The 23102-nt window shown below is 48.5% G+C and overlaps 1 protein-coding gene across 4 annotated transcripts in view; it reads left to right on the top strand.

Moving 5' to 3' along the window:
* Positions 1 to 23102, top strand: part of Rhpn2 (rhophilin Rho GTPase binding protein 2) — a 59615-nt gene that overhangs the window by 26338 nt on the left and 10175 nt on the right. For all 4 annotated transcript variants that reach the window (XM_052712240.1, XM_052712238.1, XM_052712237.1 and 1 more), the window contains exons 3-11: positions 180 to 308; positions 3775 to 3850; positions 10375 to 10452; positions 10784 to 10908; positions 12349 to 12515; positions 16501 to 16688; positions 17089 to 17245; positions 20604 to 20723; positions 22880 to 23074. In XM_052712240.1, the coding sequence (XP_052568200.1) occupies positions 180 to 308; positions 3775 to 3850; positions 10375 to 10452; positions 10784 to 10908; positions 12349 to 12515; positions 16501 to 16688; positions 17089 to 17245; positions 20604 to 20723; positions 22880 to 23074 (1235 nt within the window). The remainder of the gene's footprint in view (positions 1 to 179; positions 309 to 3774; positions 3851 to 10374; positions 10453 to 10783; positions 10909 to 12348; positions 12516 to 16500; positions 16689 to 17088; positions 17246 to 20603; positions 20724 to 22879; positions 23075 to 23102) is intronic.

The raw sequence follows: 23102 nt of genomic DNA, 5'->3' as shown, positions 1-23102 counted from the left end.
TAGGCCTGACCGTTGGCTGGTGTGGTCAGGATAGCTCAGGGTCTCTGGGTTAGCTCATCTGATTGCATCTAATAGCCATCACCCCAAGATTCCTTGTGGGAATGGCTCAGCAAGGTCACTGGCTGAGTCTTCTCTCTCTCTCTCTCTTCCCCTTCCTCCCCCTCTCTGTCTCTCAACAGAGTGGCCACAAACCAGAAGGTGCGGGAACAGGTCCGCCTGGAGCTGAGCTTCGTCAACTCAGACCTGCAGATGCTGAAGGAGGAGCTGGAGGGACTCAACATCTCCGTGGGAGTGTACCAGGGCACTGAGTGAGTGAGCAGGCTTTCCAAATGCTCTCTGGGCTGGAGAGTGTGTCTGCATCCAGGATCCTACAGGATGCTGGTGCAGTGGACGGGGCAGCGCCACTGGGGTGAAAAGGATGAACCTGTGAGGTTTGTCGGGAAAGAACTGGAAGGTAGATTGAATGCCAAAAAGCATAAACTGCTTTGATGGACATATTTTACTCTGAAAAGTGGAGAACCCATCCAAATCCCCATAAGATGGTACAGTGGGGGATCCTTTAGAAAAGGACCCTGTTAAATATTTGAGAAATGAATGCTAAGATTCAAACCCTTTCCTCAGGGAGCATTTGAGGTGAGGCACTCAGAAATGCTCAGAGTTTATTTCTCTGCTCACTGTGAGGGTGGTGTGGAGAGTTACCCATGTTTAAGAAGAAATAATCAATGTGGTCTGATAGCTTGGGCAATAATCCCAGCTATTCAGTAAGCTGAGACAGGAGGATCATGAGTTCGAGGCTAGCTCATGCTACATAACAAGATACTGAGTCAAAGTAAAAGTAAAATGGTCAGGACATGTAGCTCAGTGGTAGAGTACCTGCCTGGAATCCCCCAGTGAGGGGCTGGGGTCATGGCTCAGTGGTAGAGCACCTGCCTAGAATCCCCCAGTGAGGGGCTGGGGTCATGGCTCAGTGGTAGAACCCCTGCCTAGAATCCCCCAGTGAGGGGCTGGGGCATGGCTCAGTGGTAGAGCACCTGCCTAGAATCCCCCAGTGAAGGGCTGGGGGCGTGGCTCAGTGGTAGAGCCCCTGCCTAGAATCCCCCAGTGAGGGGCTGGGATGTGGCTCAGTGGTAGAGCCCCTGCCTAGAATCTCCCAGTGAGGTTCTGGGGGTGTGGCTCAGTGGTAGAGCACCTGCCTAGAATATCCCAGTGAGGGGCTGGGCATGGCTCAGTGGTAGAGCCCCTGCCTAGAATCCTCCAGTGAGGGGCTGGGGGTGTGGCTCAGTGGTAGAGCCCCTGCCTAGAATCCCCCAGTGAAGGGCTGGGGGCATGGCTCAGTGGTAGAGCACCTGCCTAGAATCCCCCAGTGAAGGGCTGGGGGCATGGCTCAGTGGTAGAGCCCCTGCCTAGGATCTTTAGAGAGGTACCAAGTGGCTCAGTGGTAGAGTGTTTGCTTAGTTTGCCCAAGGCCCATTCCTAAGTATCACAACAAAACAAAACAACCAAAATGTCCCAAGGAAGTAGTTCCCATGCCTTTTGCGTGGGGAAGCTGAGCGGGGAAACTGAGCCTTCTCAAGAAGTGGGTGAGTCTGAGTGGAAACCAGAGATAGTTTCCTGGATTAAGGGAATGAAGAAACTGGAGAATTTTGAGTCACCTTGGAATGCGCATTTCCTAATACTGATCCTTGTATGTCACCTGGGGCGTTTCTCAAAGGTGGAGACAAGCATTCATGCCTGGAACCCTGCTGGTTATTTGGCCTATGACACCTGTGTCTGGCTTACCTGTGAACTCCTAGTGCAGTTTCAAAAGCCCAGTGAGAACAAATAACAACAAACCCCCCAACCCCACCCCTGGGCAAGATTCTCTGTGCTCTGACGTTAGAACCTAGTGTTTTGTGCTGACAAGTTCCAGGCAGGGTGGTAGCACAGTCTGGGCTCCCGCTTGCTGTGTTGAAGATCAGGGCTGTTCTTCCTACAAAGAGGGGCGCTTGCAGCCCCATGTGGCCACTCCTCACAGTGGCTTCAGTTAATTTCCTTTGTCACCAGAAAAAGCAGAGGGACATGAGGATTCCAGGCAACACCTTGAATGTTTTCCAAAAGAGTCGTCTCTTTCTTAGTACCTTAGATCTTTCAACGCTTCTGTGAGCTGGGCAGAGAAGACATGATCTCAGTGTGCAAATGAGGAAACTCCGAGAGGCCCAGGCCACAGAAAGTCTTGTTAGTGCCCCCCTGGGGTGGAGGTAGCCTAGTGGCTTGAGTTTTCAGCATATCTGTGGTTCCTCTTCTCACTGGGCAGTAGCTGCCCTGCATGAGGTGAGCACGGGAGGCCTGGGGCCTCAAACAGTAAGACCCAGACTTAGCAGCTTCCACCAGGGTTCAGTCTTCTGGGGAGGCCACATGCTTGGACTGGTTCTCATGTACCTTTAGCACCATTGTACCACCAAGGCAGTTTCAGCTTTCAGCCGCGGTCCACTCAACCCTGCCCAGCATTCCTGGCCTCCTCTCTGGGCCAGGCTCAGCAGCCCATGGAGGTCTCTTGTTACAGGTCAAAGAGCTAAATCCCTATTTGCAAAACACAACACTTCCTTCTGGCCCTGCCCTTAGGAATGTAGGTCCAGGGAGCATTCACAGGTCAATCTGTGGGGTGACAAAGTGGCCTTTGGGGGTATGTGCAATAAGAAGCACGGTATGACAGGCCCCTGAAAAAAGAGAGCTCTGACAGCCGCAGGTTCTATCATGGGAGATGTTGGGGGCAGGACGGACATGCTGTGGTGATGAGTAGAAGAGGGAGGTGACAGTGGTTGTAGCCTAAAGGGAGGTCCAATGTGGCAAAAAGGATGTGTGGAGCAGTGAGAACCCCAGACACAAGCCTCGTGCACTCGGGCGGCCCTGTATTAACCCTAGCACAGTTGCCCATAGCGGGCTAAGACGGAGATGAATTAGACCAACACAGCGGGGAGCAACACAGATTCCTAAATGGTCTTAAGAAAAAATCCGGAACCAGATATTGGGGTAAATGCGGAAAGATCAGAGAGACAAAGGAACAAACCATTGCCATATCTTTTTTTTTTGGTTTTTTGAGACAGGGTTTCTCTGTGTAGCTTTGTGCCTTTTCCTGGATCTTGCTCTGTAGACCAGGCTGGCCTCGAACTCACAAAGATCCACCTGCCTCTGCCTCCCGAGTGCTGGGATTAAAGGCGTGCGCCACCACCGCCCGGCTGCCATTGCCATATCTTACCTCTCGGACTCCTCAGCCTGAAAAGGTCTCAGCCAATAGGCCTCTATGAGCTTCTTCAGCCAAAAAGGCTTCTGGTTTCTGTCTCCTCACGCCCAAAGGCGTGTGTGCTTCCCAAGTACTGGAATTAAAGATGTGTGCCACCATTGCCAGGCTCTATTTCTCTCCTAGACTGAATCAATCTTAAATAGTCGAGGGTGACTTTGAACTCACAGAGATCTGGATCTCTGCCTCCTGAGTGCTAGCATTAAAGGTGTGTGCCACCACTGCCTGACCTCTATGTTTAATCTAGTGGCTTGTTCTGTTCTCTGATCTTCAGGCATATTTTATTAGGGCACACAATGTATCACCACAGTAGGGGCCTGATGAGTTAGGCTGTCATATCCAGCATCTTAGGATACTGGTGGTTGATTTCTTCAAACAGAAAGAAAGGTGCTGACCTAGAGGATGGGGGTCAGGGACCTGAGCTGGCTGTGGGTGGCGAGGCCGTGGGTGTGAAGGGGCTGGGCTGGGCTGTTCATGTACCCTTTGTGTTCTTATAGGGAGGCCTTCACCATCCCTCTGATTCCTCTCGGCCTGAAGGAAACCAAAGAAGTTGACTTTTCAGTCGTCCTCAAGGTAAATCTCAGACAGTGGGCTCTGGGCTCAGGGGGAAATGGTGACATATTCTTTGCAGTGGGTTTAGGTACTGTGATTCCAGTGTCAATTGATGTCTATAAGGTGACCCGAGACCTCACTTGGCCACTTACAAAGAGAATTTTGTGTATTCACTCCTCTGAAACTCACTGTCATCTCAAATGTATACTTTGAAAACATCTTTGTTTCACGTCTGTTCTCAAACAGAGACTGTTCATCTCGGTACAAATAAGCCTTTACAAGGGGCATTTAAAATTATTATTGGTATTGTTATGATTGGTATGGGTCTTTGCCTGCATGTATGTATGTGCACCATGTGCATGAAGTACTGGCTTTGGCCAGAAGAGGGATCCCCTGAACTGGAGTTAGAGACGGTTGTAAGCTACCATGTGGGTGCTGGGAAATGAACCCAGGTCTTCTACAAGAGCAGCTCTTCGCCAGTGAGTCATGTATGTCTCCAACGCCTCCAGGGTCTTGTTTGTTTTTCGAGATAGGGTTTCTCTATGTAGCCCTGGCCTTGAACTCAAAGATCTACCTGCTTCTGCCTCCCAAGTACCGGCATTAAATGTGTGTACCACCTCACCAGGCTCCTTTTTTTTTTTTTTTAAACTTCTGTTCTGGTCAAATCCAGGCCACATCCCTGTGTGAGGGGAGTACTCTGCTCGGGGAAGGGCAGGTAGTAGCAATTTAGGACTCAAGGTTATCGGAAACTTGATTTGTTGGGAGGAGAGCATCTGAACAGCGGTGCCTTCTGCTGCCTTCTCACAGGTGCGTGAACTTCTGACTGTGACCCGCCATCGCTCTGTGGCTCTAGGCAGTGTTTGAAGGAGTGTCTTCCATTGTGTCTGTGGCTTTGTTTCTTTAAGATTTAGCTCAGTGCCAGAGTTACAAGAATGCAGGCCTTTTAAAAGGCGACTCGTGCCGGGCGGTGGTGGCGCACGTCTTTAATCCCAGCACTCGGGAGGCAGAGCCAGGCGGATCTCTGTGAGTTCGAGGCCAGCCTGGTCTCCAAAGCGAGTTCCAGGAAAGGCGCAAAGCTACACAGAGAAACCCTGTCTCGAAAAAACCAAAAAAAAAAAAAAAAAAAAAAAAAAGGCGACTCGTGTCATAGGAACCTGGGGATTTTATGGCATCCGTAGAGATCCAAATAGGTCACGTGCCAAATTCCACATTAAAGTGAGTTAAAAAAACAAAACAACAACAAAAAAACTGTGTTGTGGACATGGCCAACCACTGCTCAGCTGAGGTTTCCAGCCATGTCATTTTAGCCTAAAAGGGAGCCTGCAGATGTCAGTCATGCAAAAATGAGACCAATTAGCAGACTTCACATTTTCTCCATTCCACATTCATGCTTGAGGAGTGGCTGAGGAACTTGATCCAGGCCCGACCTGTGTTTCTTTGGAATGTTAGGTCAGGCAAGCGTCATGATGTGATTCACTCTATTTAAGGACATAAGCTTTAAAGTAGCCATATTTATTAGCAAGCATCACAAAGGCTGGAGATGTACTTCAGTAAAGAGTGCTTGCCTAGCATTAAGACCGCGGGCTCTTGTCCCAGCATTAGGAGATGGGGGAGAAATGCCATCAAAATAAATTTCTTTTCTGGGCAGTATTTTTTGGTTTGGTTTGATTTGGTTTTTTGATGTAGGGTCACATGTGTCTCAGGCTGGCCTTGAACTCCTGGCAGTCAGGCCTGCCTGTACTTCTCCAGGATGGCACCACATGGAACTTTATGTTTTAACAGCACTGGAGATTGGACCCAAAGCTGCACAAATGGCTAGGCCAGTGCACTGAACTACATTCCCAGCTCCTGTTTTTGCTCTTTTTGTGTTTTCCTTTTGAGATGGGGTATCTATGCAGCTAATCCATCTTCCTGCCTCAGCCTTCTAACTGCTAGGGTTCCAGCTGTACCCTACCACATCTGGCTGCCACGTGTATCTGCTTCTGTGGATTGGCAAGTTTCCCCCTAAATGTTGGTTTTACTTTTTCATTAGTGACTTTTACTTTAGCTTTTATTTTGTGTTTGTATGTATATGTACGTGTTTTTGCGGGTGTGTTTACCTGTGCATATATGTGCGTGGAGACCAGGGGTTAAAGTTGGGTGTGTTCCTCTGTTGAGCTCCACTTTATTTATTTATTTGTCTATTTATTTATTTCATTTGGGGTTTTCTGAGACAGGGTTTCTTTGTAGCCCTGGCTGTCCTGGAACTTGCTCTATAGATCAAGCTGGCCTCAAACTCATGGAGATCTAACTGCCTCTGCCTCCCAAGTACTGGGATTAAACGTGTGTACTACTACTGCCTGACTACATCTTATTTTTTTAATATAATATTTCATTAGCTCTTGGAGTATTTTTTTTTTTTTTTTTTTTTGGTTTTTTGAGGCAGGGTTTTTCTGTGTAGCTTTGTGCCTTTCCTGGAACTCACTCGGTAGCCCAGGCTGGCCTCAAACTTACAGAGATCCTCCTGCCTCTGCCTCCCAGTGCTGGGATTAAAGGCATGTGCCACCACTGCCCGGCAGAGTATTTTGTATATTCATATATCTATATGTATCTATCTATCTATCTATCTGGGTTTTTTTTTGTTTTTTTTTGTTTTTTTTTTTTGGTTTTTGGAGACAGGGTTTCTCTGTGTAGTTTTGGTGCCTGTCCTGGATCTCGCTCTGTAGACCAGGCTGGCCTCAAACTCACAGAGATCTGACTGGCTCTGCCTCCCAAGTGCTGGGACTAAAGGTGTGCGTCACCTGGCCATATAATGTATTTTGATCATATTTACCCTCCTTCTCCTGACTTCTCCCAGATCCACACACCACCCCACCAACTCCCCGACCACTTCCCAACTTTATGCCTTTTTATTTTTATAACCCACTAAATCCTATTTGAGCTGCCCATATACTCAGGGATACAGGGCCACCCATGGGATCAGAGTGGATCTACTATGGGCCACACCCTTAAAGAAAGTTAACTAACTTTCCCTCTCTTGGAAGTCATCTGCTGTCAATACCTTCTCAGTGAGGGTGAGAGTTTGTGAGCTCTCCCTGCTAGGCTGGAATGCGGATTGGGTTGCTCTTGTGCAGATCTGCGCAGGCAGCCACAGCTTTGGTGGGTTCGTGAGTGCCTTGCTCTGGTCTTCCCTGAACCACCTCCTTGTTCTGAGACGGCATCTTTCATTGAACCTGGAGCTCATTCAACTACTTCTTTTTTATTTTTTTTAGGAGTATTGGGTCAGTGAACTCCTAGTATCTGGTTATCTGGCCCTGTCTCCAAGACTTTGGGGTCCCATGCATGCACTGTAGACCCAACTTTTACTCATGGGTGCTGGGGATGCAATTCTAAATCCTGATGCTTGTGCAGTGAGCATTTTGTCCACCTCCCAACCCCCCTGATTTTTTTTTTTAAGATTTATTTTTCTTTTATTTTGTACTTAGGTGTTTTGTCTACATATATGTCTGTGCCCCATATGCATGCTTGCTGCCCCTGGGGGTCAGAAGAGGGCATCAGATCCTCTAGGATTGGAGTTACAGATGGTTGGAAGCCTCCATGTTGATGCTGGGAATTGAACCTGGGTCCTTTTGAAAGAACAGCCATGTTTCTTAACTGCTGAGCCATCTCTTGAAACCCCCTTCCCCAACTTTTATTTAGGCTACTTTAGTAAATTTCTTTCTTTCTTTTTTTTTTTTTGGTTCTTTGAGACAAGATTTCTCTGTGTAGCCCTGGCTGTCCTGGAACTTGCTCTGTAGACCAGGCTGGATTCAAACTCACAGAGATCTGCCTGCCTCTGCCTCCTGAGTTCTGGGATTATAGGTGTGTACCAACCGCCACTGCCCAGTTACACTAAATTTCTTTAAAGTATTGTGTAAGAAAATCCTCGGGCTACATGTACAAAGCATGTATTGAAACGGGACCTGGGGCTGGAGAGACGGCTCGGCGGTTGTCAACACTGGCTGCTCTGCAGAGGACCCTGGTTCAGTTCCCTGCACTCAAATGGTGGCTTGCAAAACTGTAACTGCAGGTCCAGGGGAAACAGCGCCCTCTCCTGGCCTCTCTGTGCCCAAGCTGGCCTTGAACTCACAGAAATCCACTTGGCTCTGCCTCCCCGTGCTCGGATTAAAGGCGTGTGCCACCGCCACCTGTCTATAAAAACCTTTTAAAAAGGAAAAAAAAAATAATTTCAAGCTTATGTTTGGGGCCCAAAATATAGTATGTGTATACAACTAATCTGAAATCTGAAAAAGTCTGAACTCAAGAAACATCAACATTCCCAAGTGTTTTGCATGAGGGATATTCCTCTAATTTGTACATCCTGTTAACCTGTTGTGGGTCACCTCCCCTGTGTCACTGTGAGCCAGGTGAAGGGGAAGGATCTTCAAACAGTGACTGGCATTAGCAAGTGCCCATCATTGTCCACTGAATGGCCACATGAACGCAGAGCAGTTGTTAAACAATGGGTTGTTGTGCTCTCAATTAAAGGGTTGTACTGGGGCATCTTATAAGTCTAACCACCAAGGCCATTCACACAAAGGTCCCCCTCCCCTCCCGACGTCCCTAGGCCGGTCGCCTTGGCTCAGAAGACCATGTGTCCAGTACTGAGGCAGAGTAAAGGTGGAGGGTCTGAGCACTTGCAGGTCTGTCAGAAGTTGTTAATGTATCATCACTTAACTGTTAGAGAGACATTTTTTTCCCTTCAATTTTTTTCTTTGCATTAAGAAATAATATTTTTCCAGCCTGATCTACAGAGTGAGTTCTAGGACAGCCACAGCTACACAGAGAAACCCTGTCTTGAAAACCAAAATAAAGTTATTATTTTTTAAAAATAGTATATGGGGTGGGCGGGGTGTGCACATGAGTGCAGGTGCTCGAGCAGGCTGGGGGCATCTGATCCCGTGGAGCTGGACATCGGAGAAGCTGTGACCCACCTGACATGGGTTAACTTGGGTCCCTTGGAGAGCGACCCTCACACTCTTAACTGATGAGCTAGCTCTTCAGCCCACTTGGTTCTGTTTTTTGTTTTTTTTTTTTTTTGGTTTTTCGAGACAGGGTTTCTCTGTGTAGCTTTGCGCCTTTCCTGTATCTCGCGCTGTAGCCCAGGCTGGCCTCGAACTCACAGAGATCCGCCTGGCTCTGCCTCCCGAGTGCTGGGATTAAAGGCGTGCACCACCACCCGGCTTGTTTTTTGTTTTTTTAAAGATAGGCTGTCATGTATGTAGCTCAGTGTTGTTGGTATTTTTGTTCTTTTTACTCTCTTGGAGGACCCACCACCCAGCTCCCAAATAAATCACACACAGAAGTGTATTCTTACTTGTAAATGTCTGGCCTTAACTTGGCTTGTTTCTAGCCAGCTTTACTTAAATTCTCCCATCTACCTTTGGCCTTGGGCCTTTTCCTTTCTATTCTTGTATACCTTTCTTTGTTTCTTACTCTGTGGCTGGCTGTTTGGCCCTGGGTGGTTGGCCCCTGATGTCCTCCTTCTCTGGCTATTTTTCCTTTTCTCCCGGGTTTCTCCTTCTATTTATTCTCTCTGCCTGCCAGCCCCGCCTATCCTTTCTCTTGTTTTGCTATTGGCCATTCAGCTCTTTATGAGACCATCAGATGTTTTACACAGGCACGGTAACCCAGCTTCACAGAGTTAAACAAATGCAACATAAGCAAAAGTAACACCTTAAAATAATATTCCCCAACAGCTCAGGCTGTCCTGCTGTTCAGCATGTAGCTTGGGCGGCCTCATATCTGCCAGTCCTCTTGTCTCAGCATCCCAAGTGCTGGGATTACAGGTGTGCACCACAACACCAGCTAGATTTATGGTTTTGACTTGGTGGGTTTCCCTCATGCTGGGACTGAAGCAGATTCCCGCATGCTGGGGGCTCCCTTCCAGACCCCAGATTAGGCACAAACCACAGCCAAACACCAGGGAAGCAGGGAAGAGAAGTTAGAGTGGCTGCTTTCTGACTCAGGCAGAAAAACAGCAGCTGATGGCCTGGCAGGTGTCATTCTTCAGAAGAGAAGAAGGGGAGGTCTGCTGGAATGGGCTAGGGTGCTGTTGTAAAGGAGATGGAGGATGAGGGACAAAGGGAGAGGGGGCAGGGGTGTTTGTCCCAGAGGGACAAAGGACTGTCTCTGGGTAGAGAGGAGACAGACGTGGCACACAGGAAAACGGTGGTATATAGAGGTAAAGGGGAAACCCTGTGTTACTATGAAGTGTTTCATTTTAATTGGGCATGTTAATTAGGTGAGCCAAAGGGGGCTTCTGATTGCTGGACCTAGTCAACCTCAGGAGGAGGAAGTGGCCAAATAAGGGAACAGACCTTGTGGCTAGCTTTAGGAATGTAATCTAAGGGGTTTTAGCAAGGCAGAGGGAATGGGGAGGAGGGCAAGGCCTGCCAGAGCCACGTGCTGTGGTGGCCTGTGTCCCTTCAGGGGCGGAACCCAGGGCCTTGTCCACGCAGGGCACACAGCTCCCTCCACTTGCAGCCACGGCTGTTGACTCACACCCTGTCTTTTTCTCCTAACAGGATTTTATCTTGGAACATTACAGCGAAGACAGCTATTTGTACGAAGATGACATTGCAGATCTCATGGACCTGCGGCAGGTAAGTGCAGCAGTCAGCCAGTCAGCTCTGCTTGCCAAGGCTTCGGACATCCGTGAATGACACTTGTAGCCTTAGAAAGTCCAGGATGCTGGGCTTGGAGAGGGCCTGTCGGGATCATCCAGGGTATCCATGCTGTGTCAGAAGACTTTGGAAGGGGTGAGACTTGCCCGTGTTGGGGCCGGGGCTGGGTCCCAGGATTCCTCACTTCCTCCTCCTCCACTGCCTCTCCTAGAGTTCATGATACCCACGGCAAGGTGTCTGAGTGTTCAGGGATGGGCCTGGACCACGATCCTCACCTCACCTTCCTACACCCCTATGTCTTCCTTTTTAGGCTTGTCGAACACCCAGCAGGGATGAGGCAGGGGTTGAGCTGCTCATGTCCTACTTCATCCAGCTGGGCTTTGTGGAGAGTAGGTTTTTCCCGGCCACCCGCCACATGGGCCTCTTGTTTACCTGGTAAGTGCTCTCTGGGGTCTCCTCTGCTGTGCACCTCCATGTTCTGACTGAGGTGTTTGCCTAGCAGGTTCCTGGGCGGGGACTGTCTGCAAATCTGTGTTTGTGTAAAGACCCGGAGATGGAAAACTGCGACTGTGGCTTCTTGCTTCTCATACGAGCCTCAGGAAGGGGCGTGTGTGTGTGTGTGTGTGTGTGTGTGTGTGTGTGTGTGTGTGTGTGTGTGTGTTCATTTTGTCATTGAGGGAGATCCAGAGTTCTCAAGTGGAACTAATGAGAAGCAAGACAAATTTTTTTTTCTTTTTTTTTTTTTTTTTTTTTTTGATTTTTCGAGACAGGGTTTCTCTGTGTAACTTTGCGCCTTTCCTGGAACTCACTTGGTAGCCCAGGTTGGCCTCGAACTCACAGAGATCCGCCTGGCTCTGCCTCCCGAGTGCTGGGATTAAAGGCGTGCGCCACCACCGCCCGGCGTTTTTTTTCTTTTTGAGAAGGTTCTTTTCTTACATGTAGCAGGGTGTGGGTGTGAGCTGGAATTGAGTTTGATTCCTAGGGACATGGACAGCAGAAAGAGAATTTTTTTTTTTTAGACAGGATTTCACCATGTAGTCCCAAGATCCTCTTAAATCGACCTCAGACTGGCTGCAATCCTCCTGTCTGCAAGCCAAGTGCTGTGATGATAGATGTGTACCACTGGAAGGAGATTTTAAAACTTGAAACAAAACATTTGACTCTTTTCCATGATCATTTAAAGATTAATATGATTTCTTGAGAAAGGTTTCTTGGTAGGTGTCCCAGACTGTCAAACTCACAATCCTCCTGCCTCAGCCTTTAGAGGGTGCCAGGATGATAGGTATCACCACCAGGTCTGGCTTGTGGGGATATTTTTCTTTTTCTTTTGAGATAGGTCTTTCTGTATACCCCAGGCTGGCTTCAAATTCATGGTCCTCCTGCCTCAGCCTCCCAAGTGCTGGGATAATAGGTATGAACCCCATATATATAAAACGAGAAAATCCACGGAGTCTTTTTAAAGGGCAAAGAGTTTATTCAGGGGAAAAACTCACTGTACAGAACAGAATTGTCACAGGTTCTAGAACGCTGTTCTGGCCACCTGAACCAGTCCCTTATCCAAGTTCCATGAGGGGGAGACGAGAGTGATGCCTATGTGCATCCCAGGTCTTAAGGGTCGCCGAGAGGCCACGCCCCACATGTACTTCATGGAGCAGTTACCTGCTGCATCTCTAGGGGCGGTGCTTCAAGGTCATAGAACAACTATCCACTACACATATAGTCAGACCTATCATCTTGCTTGGAAACAAAAGCCTGATTGCTTGTGTGTGCTTCTTTGAATTTCATGTGAGAAGTGAGCTTTTGTTCTTGTGTGCCCAGAAGTGGGGTTAATTAGCCAAGTCATCTGTATGATCAGGACCTGTTTGTTTTACATAGGTATGACTCCCTCACTGGGGTTCCAGTCAGCCAGCAGAACCTGCTGCTGGAGAAGGCCAGCATTCTTTTCAACATCGGGGCACTCTACACCCAGATTGGGACCCGCTGTAACCGGCAGACACAGGCTGGGCTGGAGAGTGCAGTGGATGCCTTCCAGAGAGCTGCAGGTGCGTGTCCTCCAGGGCAGCCATGCTACAGTCTCGAACCCACCAAGTGGCATCAATGGTGCTGGCTCTGTCTCCAGCTCAAGAGCATTGCATGGGTCCTCTGCAGACCCATCTAGTACTAATGCCTTACAAGTCTGACAAGGGCTCAGGGCATGACTCCAGAGAAAGAGTACTTGCCTGAAATCCACCAGTGAGGGGTTGGGGGCGCGTGACTCAGAGGTAGAAGACTTGACTAGCTTGAGGGAGGCCCTAGGGTCAATCTATAATACCACACATATGAAGGAGAAAGGAATGACTGTGTAACTTCTTGGTCAGGAGACTTACTCAGTGGTTGGCATCATGTGATCTCAATCCACTAGGGTTCATAGGCATAGTGAGGCTTGTTGTTAATGATTAATTTTTTTCCAGGTGAGTGGCTTCAGTGATGGCCAGGAATATTTCTCAATGATGGGAATACAGTAACTTGCCTTAACTGGTGAGGATGTAGTCTTTAGAATTTTCTGTTAGTTGTTACTGTATCAGTCAATACAGTAATCTATGCATAAGGGAACATGTTCCAACACATGCATGAAACTATAAACAGTCTGAGGCCTGGAGACAGAGCTCGGGGGTAGGACATTTGCCTGGCATGTGTGAGGCTCTAGGCGACAAACGAAGGGATTGTAGAAAGGACAAGGAAGGAAGACAGAAGAAAGAAGTCCTGTAATATGTCCATATCCGTGATAGATTGGGCACAGTCAAAGATTAACAAAACAATAAAAACAGAACAATGATAACAATACAAGGGGATCAGTGTTATGAATTGCCTGTTTCTGGAATTTTCCATGTAACATTATCATATTACAGTTGGCTGAAAGTAACTGAGCTGGAACAAAGCTGAACCTCAGATAAAGGGAATTACTGTCATTATCTGCACTTTCATATTGCGTTAATCGGCCAAGTTTGCAGAGCCTGCAGCGGCCGACTTCAGCGCTGTCAGGTAGCATGCACCAGGAGAGAGCCTGCAGCGGCCGACTTTAGCGCTGTCAGGTAGCATGCACCAGGAGAGAGCCTGCAGCGGCCGACTTTAGCGCTGTCAGGTAGCATGCACCAGGAGAGAGCCTGCAGCGGCCGACTTCAGCGCTGTCAGGTAGCATGCACCAGGAGAGAGCCTGCAGCGGCCGACTTCAGCGCTGTCAGGTAGCATGCACCAGGAGCCTGCTGCTTCCGTCACTTCCAGAGACTGCGCACGCTCCCAGCCGCTTTTTCTACAGTGCCCGGGGTGGAACTTGCTTTGTAGTTCACATTGGCCTGGAACTTGGGGTCCTCCTGCCTCAGCCCAAGTGCTGAGACGATAGTTGTGTGCCACCTCGATCGGCTTGTTTTAACTTCACCCTTACAGCTCATCCTGTTTTGAAAGAGAATCAGAGCCAAAAGAAAACCAGCTTAGCACCAAGCTGTAAGGGCCAGGTCATGAGAGTCGGTGCAGCGGGCCAGCCTGGCACTGATTGAGGCAGCGGAGGGCTGTATTGCTCCTGTCTAGCAGGCCCCGTGTCTGCAGGATGGAGGGTAATAATGGCAGTTGGGATGCAGACCACAGGGTGACCGTCCAAGCGGCCAGTTTGATAGCTGGGTGTTGTTTTTTTTTTTTAAATCCTTTGAGACAAGTTGTCACTGTGTGGACCAAATGGCCTTTAACTCACTATGTCGGCTAGGCTGACTTTGAACTTGAGGTGATGGTCATGCCTCGGCCTCCTGAGTGCCACACTCGCCTCTCCAGCCTAGCATCCCTTCGCTCACCATGCTTCATCTTTTCCTCTCCCTGCATGAGCCTGCCTGGACACATCACTCTAAGACCTGTGAAGTACCACAGCTTTGCCATTTTGACTCATGGAAGCAAGGGCTTGTTAATATTTAGCTCAGGCTGGCCCCGAACTCTCAGTCTCTGGCATGCTGGGATGGCAGGCTTGTGTAATTGTGGCTGACCTCTGAGGAATCTTAGGGAGTCACACTTTGTGACCTGCCTCCAAGGCTTCAGAAATACAAACAGAGAAACTTAGTAACAGGACAGTCGGGGATGGAGGAAGGAGGGGGCAAACAGCCTGGAGCAGACACCATCCTTCTTTGGGGCAGCAAAACCAGAGGAACCAGTTGGATGGGATGCATGCAGTCCAGTCCCCTTCAGCTCCAGGTTAACCATCAGTCACTGCTTGCCACAGTTAACTCTTCTAAGTGTCAGGAAGTCAGTCGAGGGTGGCAGTGTGGGCATGTCCAGTGGAGGCTTCCCCAGGGAAAAGCCCTGGCACCCCTCATTCACCCCACTGGCTTTCTGTTTTCTCCATCACATGCCCAGTCATGGATGGAATCTCACGGGTGGGACAGAAACAAAGCTGGTTCCCTTGCTTCATGTGTATGTAAATGTCTTAGAAGAGAATCCAATGTAAAACACTGTGATGAGGTAGAGATGTCATAAATTACAGTTTTAACTATTTCTTACTGTGGTATATATGCACGAGATACAATTTTCTTGTTGACAGTTTTTTTTAAGTGTGCAGCTCAGTTGCATGAAGTGGCCTGTGCAGCCATCGGCTCCCTCCAGCTCCAGCGTGGCCTCATTGTGCACACTGGAGCAGGCCTTATTTATTCAGGCTTTTATTCTCTTACTGAGACGGGGTCATCTGGCCATCTTTCTGCTCCCCCCTTCCAAGTGCTGGTATTACAGGGGTGTGCTACCACACCTGGCATCTGTACCTATTAGATTGCAATGTCCCTTCCCTTGTTCCTGCAGCTCCTAGTGACCTCTGTTCTACTTTGTGCCTCTGAGTTTGACTGTTCCAGGAACCTCATTGAATGGAATCCTGTACTATCTGTCATTCTGTGGCTGGCTCATTGTATTCAGCATAAAATGTTGTCCACACATCTGAGCTGCAGTCCCCTGTCTTTTGAGATAGGGTCTCACTGTGCAGCCCTGGGAGGCCTGACATTCTCTCTGAAGACCAGACTGGCTTGGAACTCACAGAGATGCCCCTCCCTCTACTTCTCCAGTGCCGACATTAGGCCACCACATTCCTCATTTGACTTGGGGTACCAGGGATTGAACCTGGGGCCTCTCACATTGTAAGCACACACTCTACCTCCAGCCCCTCAGTTTTTTTAAGGCCGAAGGATATTCTCCTGTGTGTGTGTGTGTGTGTGTGTGTGTGTGTGTGTGTGTGTGTGTGTGTATGTTTTGGTCCCCTGTTAACCCATCAACAGGCGTTTAGAGTGGTCTACCTGCTGTCTCTCGGGACTAGTGCTGCAGTGGGAATGGGTGTCCAAGTAGCAGTCAGGTCTTTCACGCAATTATTTAGGTCTGCACAAAGAAGTGCCACGGCTAGATAGCATGGCAACGGAGAGTCAGGTCGAGTCTTGTTCTATAGCCCAGAATGTCTTTGAACTCTCCATCCTCCTGCTTCAGCCTCCCTAGTGCGGATATTAAAGGTGTGTGCTGCACATCTGGCAAAATGCATAATTTTCAAGATGCTTTAGGGTTATAAGTGTGTGCCACCTTTACATGTACATAGATAAATTATGGATGTCTGCCACATATACGTATATGTGTGCATATACTAGAAGTATGTATAAGTTGTATATGTGCATTAGATAAAAGGAAGGTAGGTAGGTAGGTAGACAGACAGACAGACAGATGATAGATAGATAGATAGATAGATAGATAGATAGATAGATAATAGACAGATAGATAGATAGATAGATAGATAGATAGATAGATAGATGATAGACAGGTAGATAGATAGTTAGATGATAGATAGACAGACAGACAGATAGATAGACAGACAGTTTTCTTTGCATGGTTAGTGGCTCACGCTCATGGTCTCCTGTGTGCTGTGCAGGTACTCCTTGATGAGTGACACCCCCAAACCTGTTGTATTTTCTTTCTTCTTTCTCTACAGCAGCATGAAAAAATAAGTGTGATTTCCTACTAAAGAGCAATATATTCTGATTCTAGGGGTTTTAAACTACCTGAAAGAGACATTCACTCATACTCCAAGTTACGACATGAGCCCCGCCATGCTCAGTGTGCTGATCAAAATGATGCTCGCCCAAGCCCAAGAAAGCGTGTTTGAGAAAGTCTGCCTTCCAGGGATCCAGAACGAGTTTTTTGTGCTGGTAAAGGTGGCTCAGGAGGCCGCCAAGGTAAAGGCTTCTTAGTTCCTGTGACTTCTGGGTGGGCAGGATCTGCTGGTACAGGTACCTAGGAGCAGCAGAGAGGGCCATGGCAGCAGCTCTCCCACAACCTGAGCACCATGCCACTGAGGTGGCCGGCCTGCGTTTGCTTGGCAGGTACTGGTGTTTTCAGATAGGGATCATCAGTCCATCTGCAGCTGAGCCGAAAAAGCAGCCTAATGACAGTTGCTTGATCCTCTGTTAGCGCCAATGCTGACAGCAGGTGGACTTGCTTGGCTTTGCGCCTACATTCTGGAGCATTCTCCAGCAGAGGATTGATTTGGCTTAGAAGAAAGGAGTCTTTCTCCTCAGCCAGGCTTGGGAGGGCCCCTGTGCCAGGCTTTCCTTGCCCACATCCCTTCTATTTCAGGTGGCAGAAGCCTACCGGCAGCTGCATACAGCCATGAGCCAGGAACCAGTGAAAGAGAACATACCGTATTCGTGGGCCAGTGTGGCCTATGTGAAGGCCCACCACTACGGGGCCCTGGCTCACTACTTTGCCGCCACCCTCCTCATCGATCACCAGCGTAAGGCTCGGGCTCAGGGTTGTGGGCTTGCTACCTTTGGGGGATGTTGAGCTGAGCGGGAACTGCCTTCCTTCCTGCCTTGGACACTACAAAGGTACAAGGTGGAAAGGACCCATTGACCCAAAGTGGCTGTCACACAGGCCTGTGGAAAGGACCCATTGACCCAAAGTGACTGTCACACCGGCCTGTGGAATTAAAGATTGACCACTCTAATGGACCACACTAATGTAGCCCTGGCTGTCCTAGAACTCATTTTGTAGACCAGGCTGGCCTCTAACTCACAGAGATCCACCTGCCTCTGCCTTCCAAGTGATGAAATTAAAGATATACATCACCATGCTCAGCTTAAAATTATTTCTTAATATTTATTTTAAATTTTAATTTATGTTGTCATAGCCACTCTTGTATTGCTGCAGAGACACAGTGACTAAAACATTTAATTGGGGGCTTGCATAGTTTCAGAGGGTTAGTTCATGACCATGATGGCAGGGAGCACAGCACCAGGCAGGTATGGTGCTAGAGAAGGAACCGAAAGCGACATCCTTATCCATAGGCAGCTGGCAGAGAGAGAAAGAAAGACACGGGTTTAGTGTGCGCCTTTGAAGCCTCAGACCCCACGTCCAGTGTCACACCTCCTCTATCAAGGCCACACCTCCTAATCCTTTACAAACAGTTCATCAGCTGGGGACTGACTCTGCAAATGTATGAGCCTATATGGGCCATTTTCATTCAAACCACCACAGATGAGTCTGTATGTGGGACTGTACATGTGAGTGCAGTGCCCACAGTAGCCAGAAGAGGGTGTTAGATGCCCCAGAGCTGGATATAACAGGTAGTTGTGAGCGACTTGATGTGAATGCTGGGAACTGAACTAAGGTCCTCTGCAAGACCAGTATGCACTCTTAACCACTGAGCCATCTCTGCAGCCCCAATTATTATTATTATTATTATTATTATTATTATTATTATTATTATTATTATTATTATTTCAAGGCAGGGTTTTTCTGTGTAGCCCTGGCTGTCCTGGAACTCACTCTGTAGACCAGGCTGGCCTCAAACTCAGAGATCTACCTGCTTCTGCCTCTCGAGTGCTGGGATTCTTTAACTGGCTGTCCTGGAACTCATTATGTAGACCAGACTGGGCTATAATAAATATAATACAAGAGTGGCTATGACAACATAAATTAAAATTTAAAATAAAAATTTTTATTTAAAAATTTAAAATATTCTTAAACTGGCCACCACTGCCCAGTTTATTTTTATTTTTAATTTTGGAAGTTTGGGGAATTAAATATAGTGCCTTACTCAGTAGTGTTTATTTTAATTCATTTAATTATTGTATATCTACTTAGAGGACAAGGTCTCCCTGTGTAGCCTAGGCTGGTCTTGAACTGAGGATCCTCTTGCATTAGCCTTTCGAGTGCTACCATTATAGGGGTGTGCCACTATTCCTATCCTCAGATAGTAATTTTGCTTTGTTTTGTTGAGACTAGATGTAATGTAGCCCAAGCTGGCCTTAAACTCCTATCCTTTCTGTCTGGCTCTTAAGTGCTAGACTTATAGGTGTGTGCCATGTGCTCAGCTAAGATGATATATTTTTTCTTATTTTAATTAATTAATTTGTATGTGCTGCTGAGCATCTTGGTCCCTATTTCAAATGAATCAATATTAGTGCCAAGAAAAAAATCCGTGATTAAAATTTTAAATAAAAAATCGGGCATGGTAGTACATGTCATAAGTCCCAGCATTCCATAGACAGAGGCAGATGGATCTCTCTGAGTTTGAGGCCAGTCTGGTCTACATAATGAGTTCCAGGACAGCCAGGACTATGTAGAAAGATCTTGTCTCAAACAAACAAAACAAAACAAATCTCACTACCACCAAAATTAAATAAAAACAGAGAGTGCACAAAAAGTCTATATTGATGCCTGGTGGTGGTGGCACATGCCTTTAATCCCAGCACTCGGGAGGCAGAGGCTGGTGGATCTCTATGAGTTTGAGGCCAGCCTGGTCTACAGAGTTTCAGGACAGCCAAAGGCTACACAAAGAAACCCTGTCTCGGGGGTTGTGGGTTGTGGGTGGGGGCGGGGAGCCCTAGTATAGCCCAGTTTGCCCTTGTATATATAGACCAGTTTGAAAAGGATTGGTGTCTTGCTCACTGTGGATCTGTCTTCTGTTTGTATAAGATTCTGCCACATACCCTAGGCTGGCTTCAGGTTCACAGTCCCTTCTTCAGCCCCTCAGCGCTGCGTATGAGCCGCCACTACACGCTATTCCTTTATTTTGATGTTTTAAAAATTATGGGCCTGGGGTATATTCTTATCCCAAGCTCCACATACACGCAATTAGTACAACATATCACACAGTTGGTCACGAAGCTTAGTAGTTAGACTGCTCACCTAGTGTGCAGGAAGCCCTGGGTTCAGTCTATACGACTGAAAAAGCTAGGCGTGGTGGCACACACCTATAACCCTTACACTTGGAAGGTGGAGGCAGAAGTGTCATAAATTTAGGATTAGCCTCAACTACATAGTAAGTATCAGGCCAGCCTGAGCTACTAGAGACCCTGTCTCCCAAATGAACAACAACAACAAAAAAACCCTCTTCCAGGGAGGAGGAAGTAAGGGAGGAGACTTATGGGGGCATGGCAGCCCCTAGGAGGACGGCAACCACAGGGTCACAGCTCTGCAAGAAGGCTCCATATAATGATCAGCTTGGAGGACGAGGTAGAGGAGGTTGGTCCAGGATCAAATCCTGAACCTCTAGTGTGGGACTGTCCCCTTGGGGCAATGTGTTTGCCTAACCCCAGGACAGGAGCATGTACCCAGTTGCATGGGCTGCCCAGCCCCCACCTCCCCTCCCCTCTCTCCTTTCTCAGAATTGGGCATTGAATAAAGGGCCTCATGTATGCTAGGCAAACCCATTACCACTAAACCATGTCCCTGCCTTTTTTATAGTTTTCATTTGGGGGCAAGTTCTTTTCTTGGTAAGATGCCCAGCTTTGCAGCCCAGGCCAGCCTTGAACTTGCTATCCTCCTGCCTCAGCTTCCCAAGTGCCGGTATGCATTGACTCCCACTGCTGTTTTTTATGCTTTACCAACTGCGAGTGAAGGCTGGCCATGGGGTATCCTGGTTTGGTCGTCAGCATGACCATCTCCCCATCTTGGTGATGGTGGCTCTGCCTCTGGGGTGCCTTAGCTGTGCTTGGCATTCCCGCCTGCCTCTCTCACTTAAGGCCTAAAACCTGGTAGCCTAGGCTATGCCTTGGAGCCAAAAAGAGCTCGGTGGCATTGTTCAAACGGAACTCCGGTCTAGGGCACTGTCTTCAGAGAGATGTAACCTGGGGCTGTCTTTGCAGTCAAGCCGGGCGCAGACGAGGACCAGCAGGAGAAGTGCCTGTCCCAGCTCTATGACCACATGCCAGAAGGGATGACACCTCGAGCCACGCTGAAAAATGATGGGCAGCGCATGCAACTGGGTACGTGCTCCTGTTCTGGGGTTGGGCTCTGCTTGCTCCTTAGCCCCAAAACAGGGATCCGAGGGAGGGTTTGGGAAAGGAGACCACCTTGCACTGAGAAATTGTGTGGGCCTGCCCTAATCACAGAGGGCTTTCCAGAGTTATGTCCTCACAGCACCATGAGGGTCCAAGCTTCCCACCACAGCCAGGCCCTTGACTACCTCCTAACACCATAATTATTCATGGACAGCCCTATGCCACACTGCTGTGGAAACTGTTGTTGCTCCTCTCCCCTCCCCTCCCCTCCACTCCTCTGCCCTCCTCTCCCCTGCTCTCCCCTCCCCTCTCTCCTTTCTCAGAATTGGGGATTGAATAAAGGGCCTCATGTATGCTAGGCAAACACATTACCACTAAACCATGTCCCTGCCTTTTTTATAGTTTTCATTTGGGGGCAAGTTCTTTTCTTGGTAAGATGCCCAGCTTTGCAGCCCAGGCCAGCCTTGAACTTGCTATCCTCCTGCCTCAGCTTCCCAAGTGCCGGTATGCATTGACTCCCACTTCTGTTTTTTACGCTTCACCAACCGCGAGTGAAGGTCGTCAGCATGACCATCTCCCCATCTTGGTGGCTCTGCCTCTGGGGTACCTTGGCCATGCTTGGCATTTTCACCTGCCTCTCTCACTCCACATTTGGTCAGCAAATCACACGGGCTTTACCTGGAAAACGTGGCTGAGGTCTCACCTGCTCTTATCCCACCACCCTGGCTGAACCACATCAACAGAGCTTAACTCACGCTGACTCGATTAAACCCCACACAGCTCCCTACGATTGACCTGGTAGGACTCCCATTTTCTTCCCAGGTCCCTGTGTTCGCACAGACCCTGGCCACCTTAGTCCTTGGCTCACACCCTGATGGGTTCCTCCCAGGCACTTGTAAGGTCAGGAGTGAGCTGGTCCTTGCTCTGACGTGTCCCACTCTGCCCTTCTCCCTTTCATAGCCTACTTTCCTTGAAGACCTGGTCATGCTCCCGCCCCAGGGCCTTTGCCCTTGTTTCCAGCATTCTCTTGTCACGTGTCCTCACGATGGTCCGTAGTTAACCTAGCTGTTCTGTTGGTGGAGCCTCGCCTAGCATGCAGCCCTGGGTTGGATCCTAGAACCACATAAAGCAGGTGTGGTAGAACATGCCTAGGATCCCAGTACTAGGGAGGTGGAGGCAAGAGGATCAAAAGTTCAAGCCAGCCTGGGATATTTGAGAACTATCCACCACCCCTACCCCCCCACCTTCATGTACCAAAAAAAAAAAAAGTTACCTCATCAAACACACATGAAAATGTGCGCGCACGCACATACACACACACACACACACGCGCACATATACACACACGCATGCACATATACACACACATGCACGCACATATACACACACGCACGCACACATGCACGCACGCACATATACACACACACGCACGCACATACACACACACGCACACACACACGCATGCACACACACACACGCACATATACACACACATGCACATACACACACGCATGCACACACACGCATGCACATATACACACACACGCACATACACACACGCACGCACGCACATACACACATACACACACATGCGCACACACACGCACGCACATATACACACACACGCACGCACATACGCACACACACGCATGCACATATACACACACACGCACGCACATATACACACACGCACGCACATACACACACGCACGCACATACACACACGCACGCGCACACACACACGCACATACACACACACACACACACACACACGCACACACCAGGAAAAAAATTTTTTTTTTTAAGTTACTCAATCAGAAAAGCCTTCCTTGATCTTTTTCTTTTTCTTTTTCCTTTTTTTTTTTTGGCTTTTCGAGACAGGGTTTCTCTGTGTAGCTTTGCGCCTTTACTGGATCTCACTCTGTAGCCCAGGCTGGCCTCGAACTCACAGAGATCCGCCTGGCTCTGCCTCCCGAGTGCTGGGATTAAAGGCGTGCGCCACCACCGCCCGGCTCTTTTTCCTTTTTTTAAAGCTCCTTCTTTTCCTTTACTTTTTCTTTTTCTTTTTTTTTCTTTTTCCTTTTTTAAAAGCTCCTTTTTTTTCGCCTTCCTTGATCTAAGAGATGGGTTTCTATCTGCAGGTAAGGGACATCTGCACCGGGCCATTGGCTACCACGAGGAGTCACGGAGGGAAGCCAACCTGTGCAAGAAGCTGCGTGACATTCAGGTGCTCCGGGATGTGCTGTCCGCTGCCCATCAGCGCACTCAGCTCAAGTACACCCAGCACCGAGAGGATGATGATCTTCTGAACTTGATTGAGGCTCCAGATGTCGTTTGTGAGTGGTGGGAACTGTCAGCTAGCTG

Source organism: Peromyscus californicus, unplaced genomic scaffold, assembly GCF_007827085.1.
Source record: "Peromyscus californicus insignis strain IS unplaced genomic scaffold, ASM782708v3 Scaffold_4__1_contigs__length_199733344, whole genome shotgun sequence".
Classification (NCBI taxonomy): domain Eukaryota; kingdom Metazoa; phylum Chordata; class Mammalia; order Rodentia; family Cricetidae; genus Peromyscus; species Peromyscus californicus.
The sequence above is the reverse complement of the archived record's forward strand: the minus strand, read 5'-3'. Positions and strand labels throughout refer to the sequence as shown.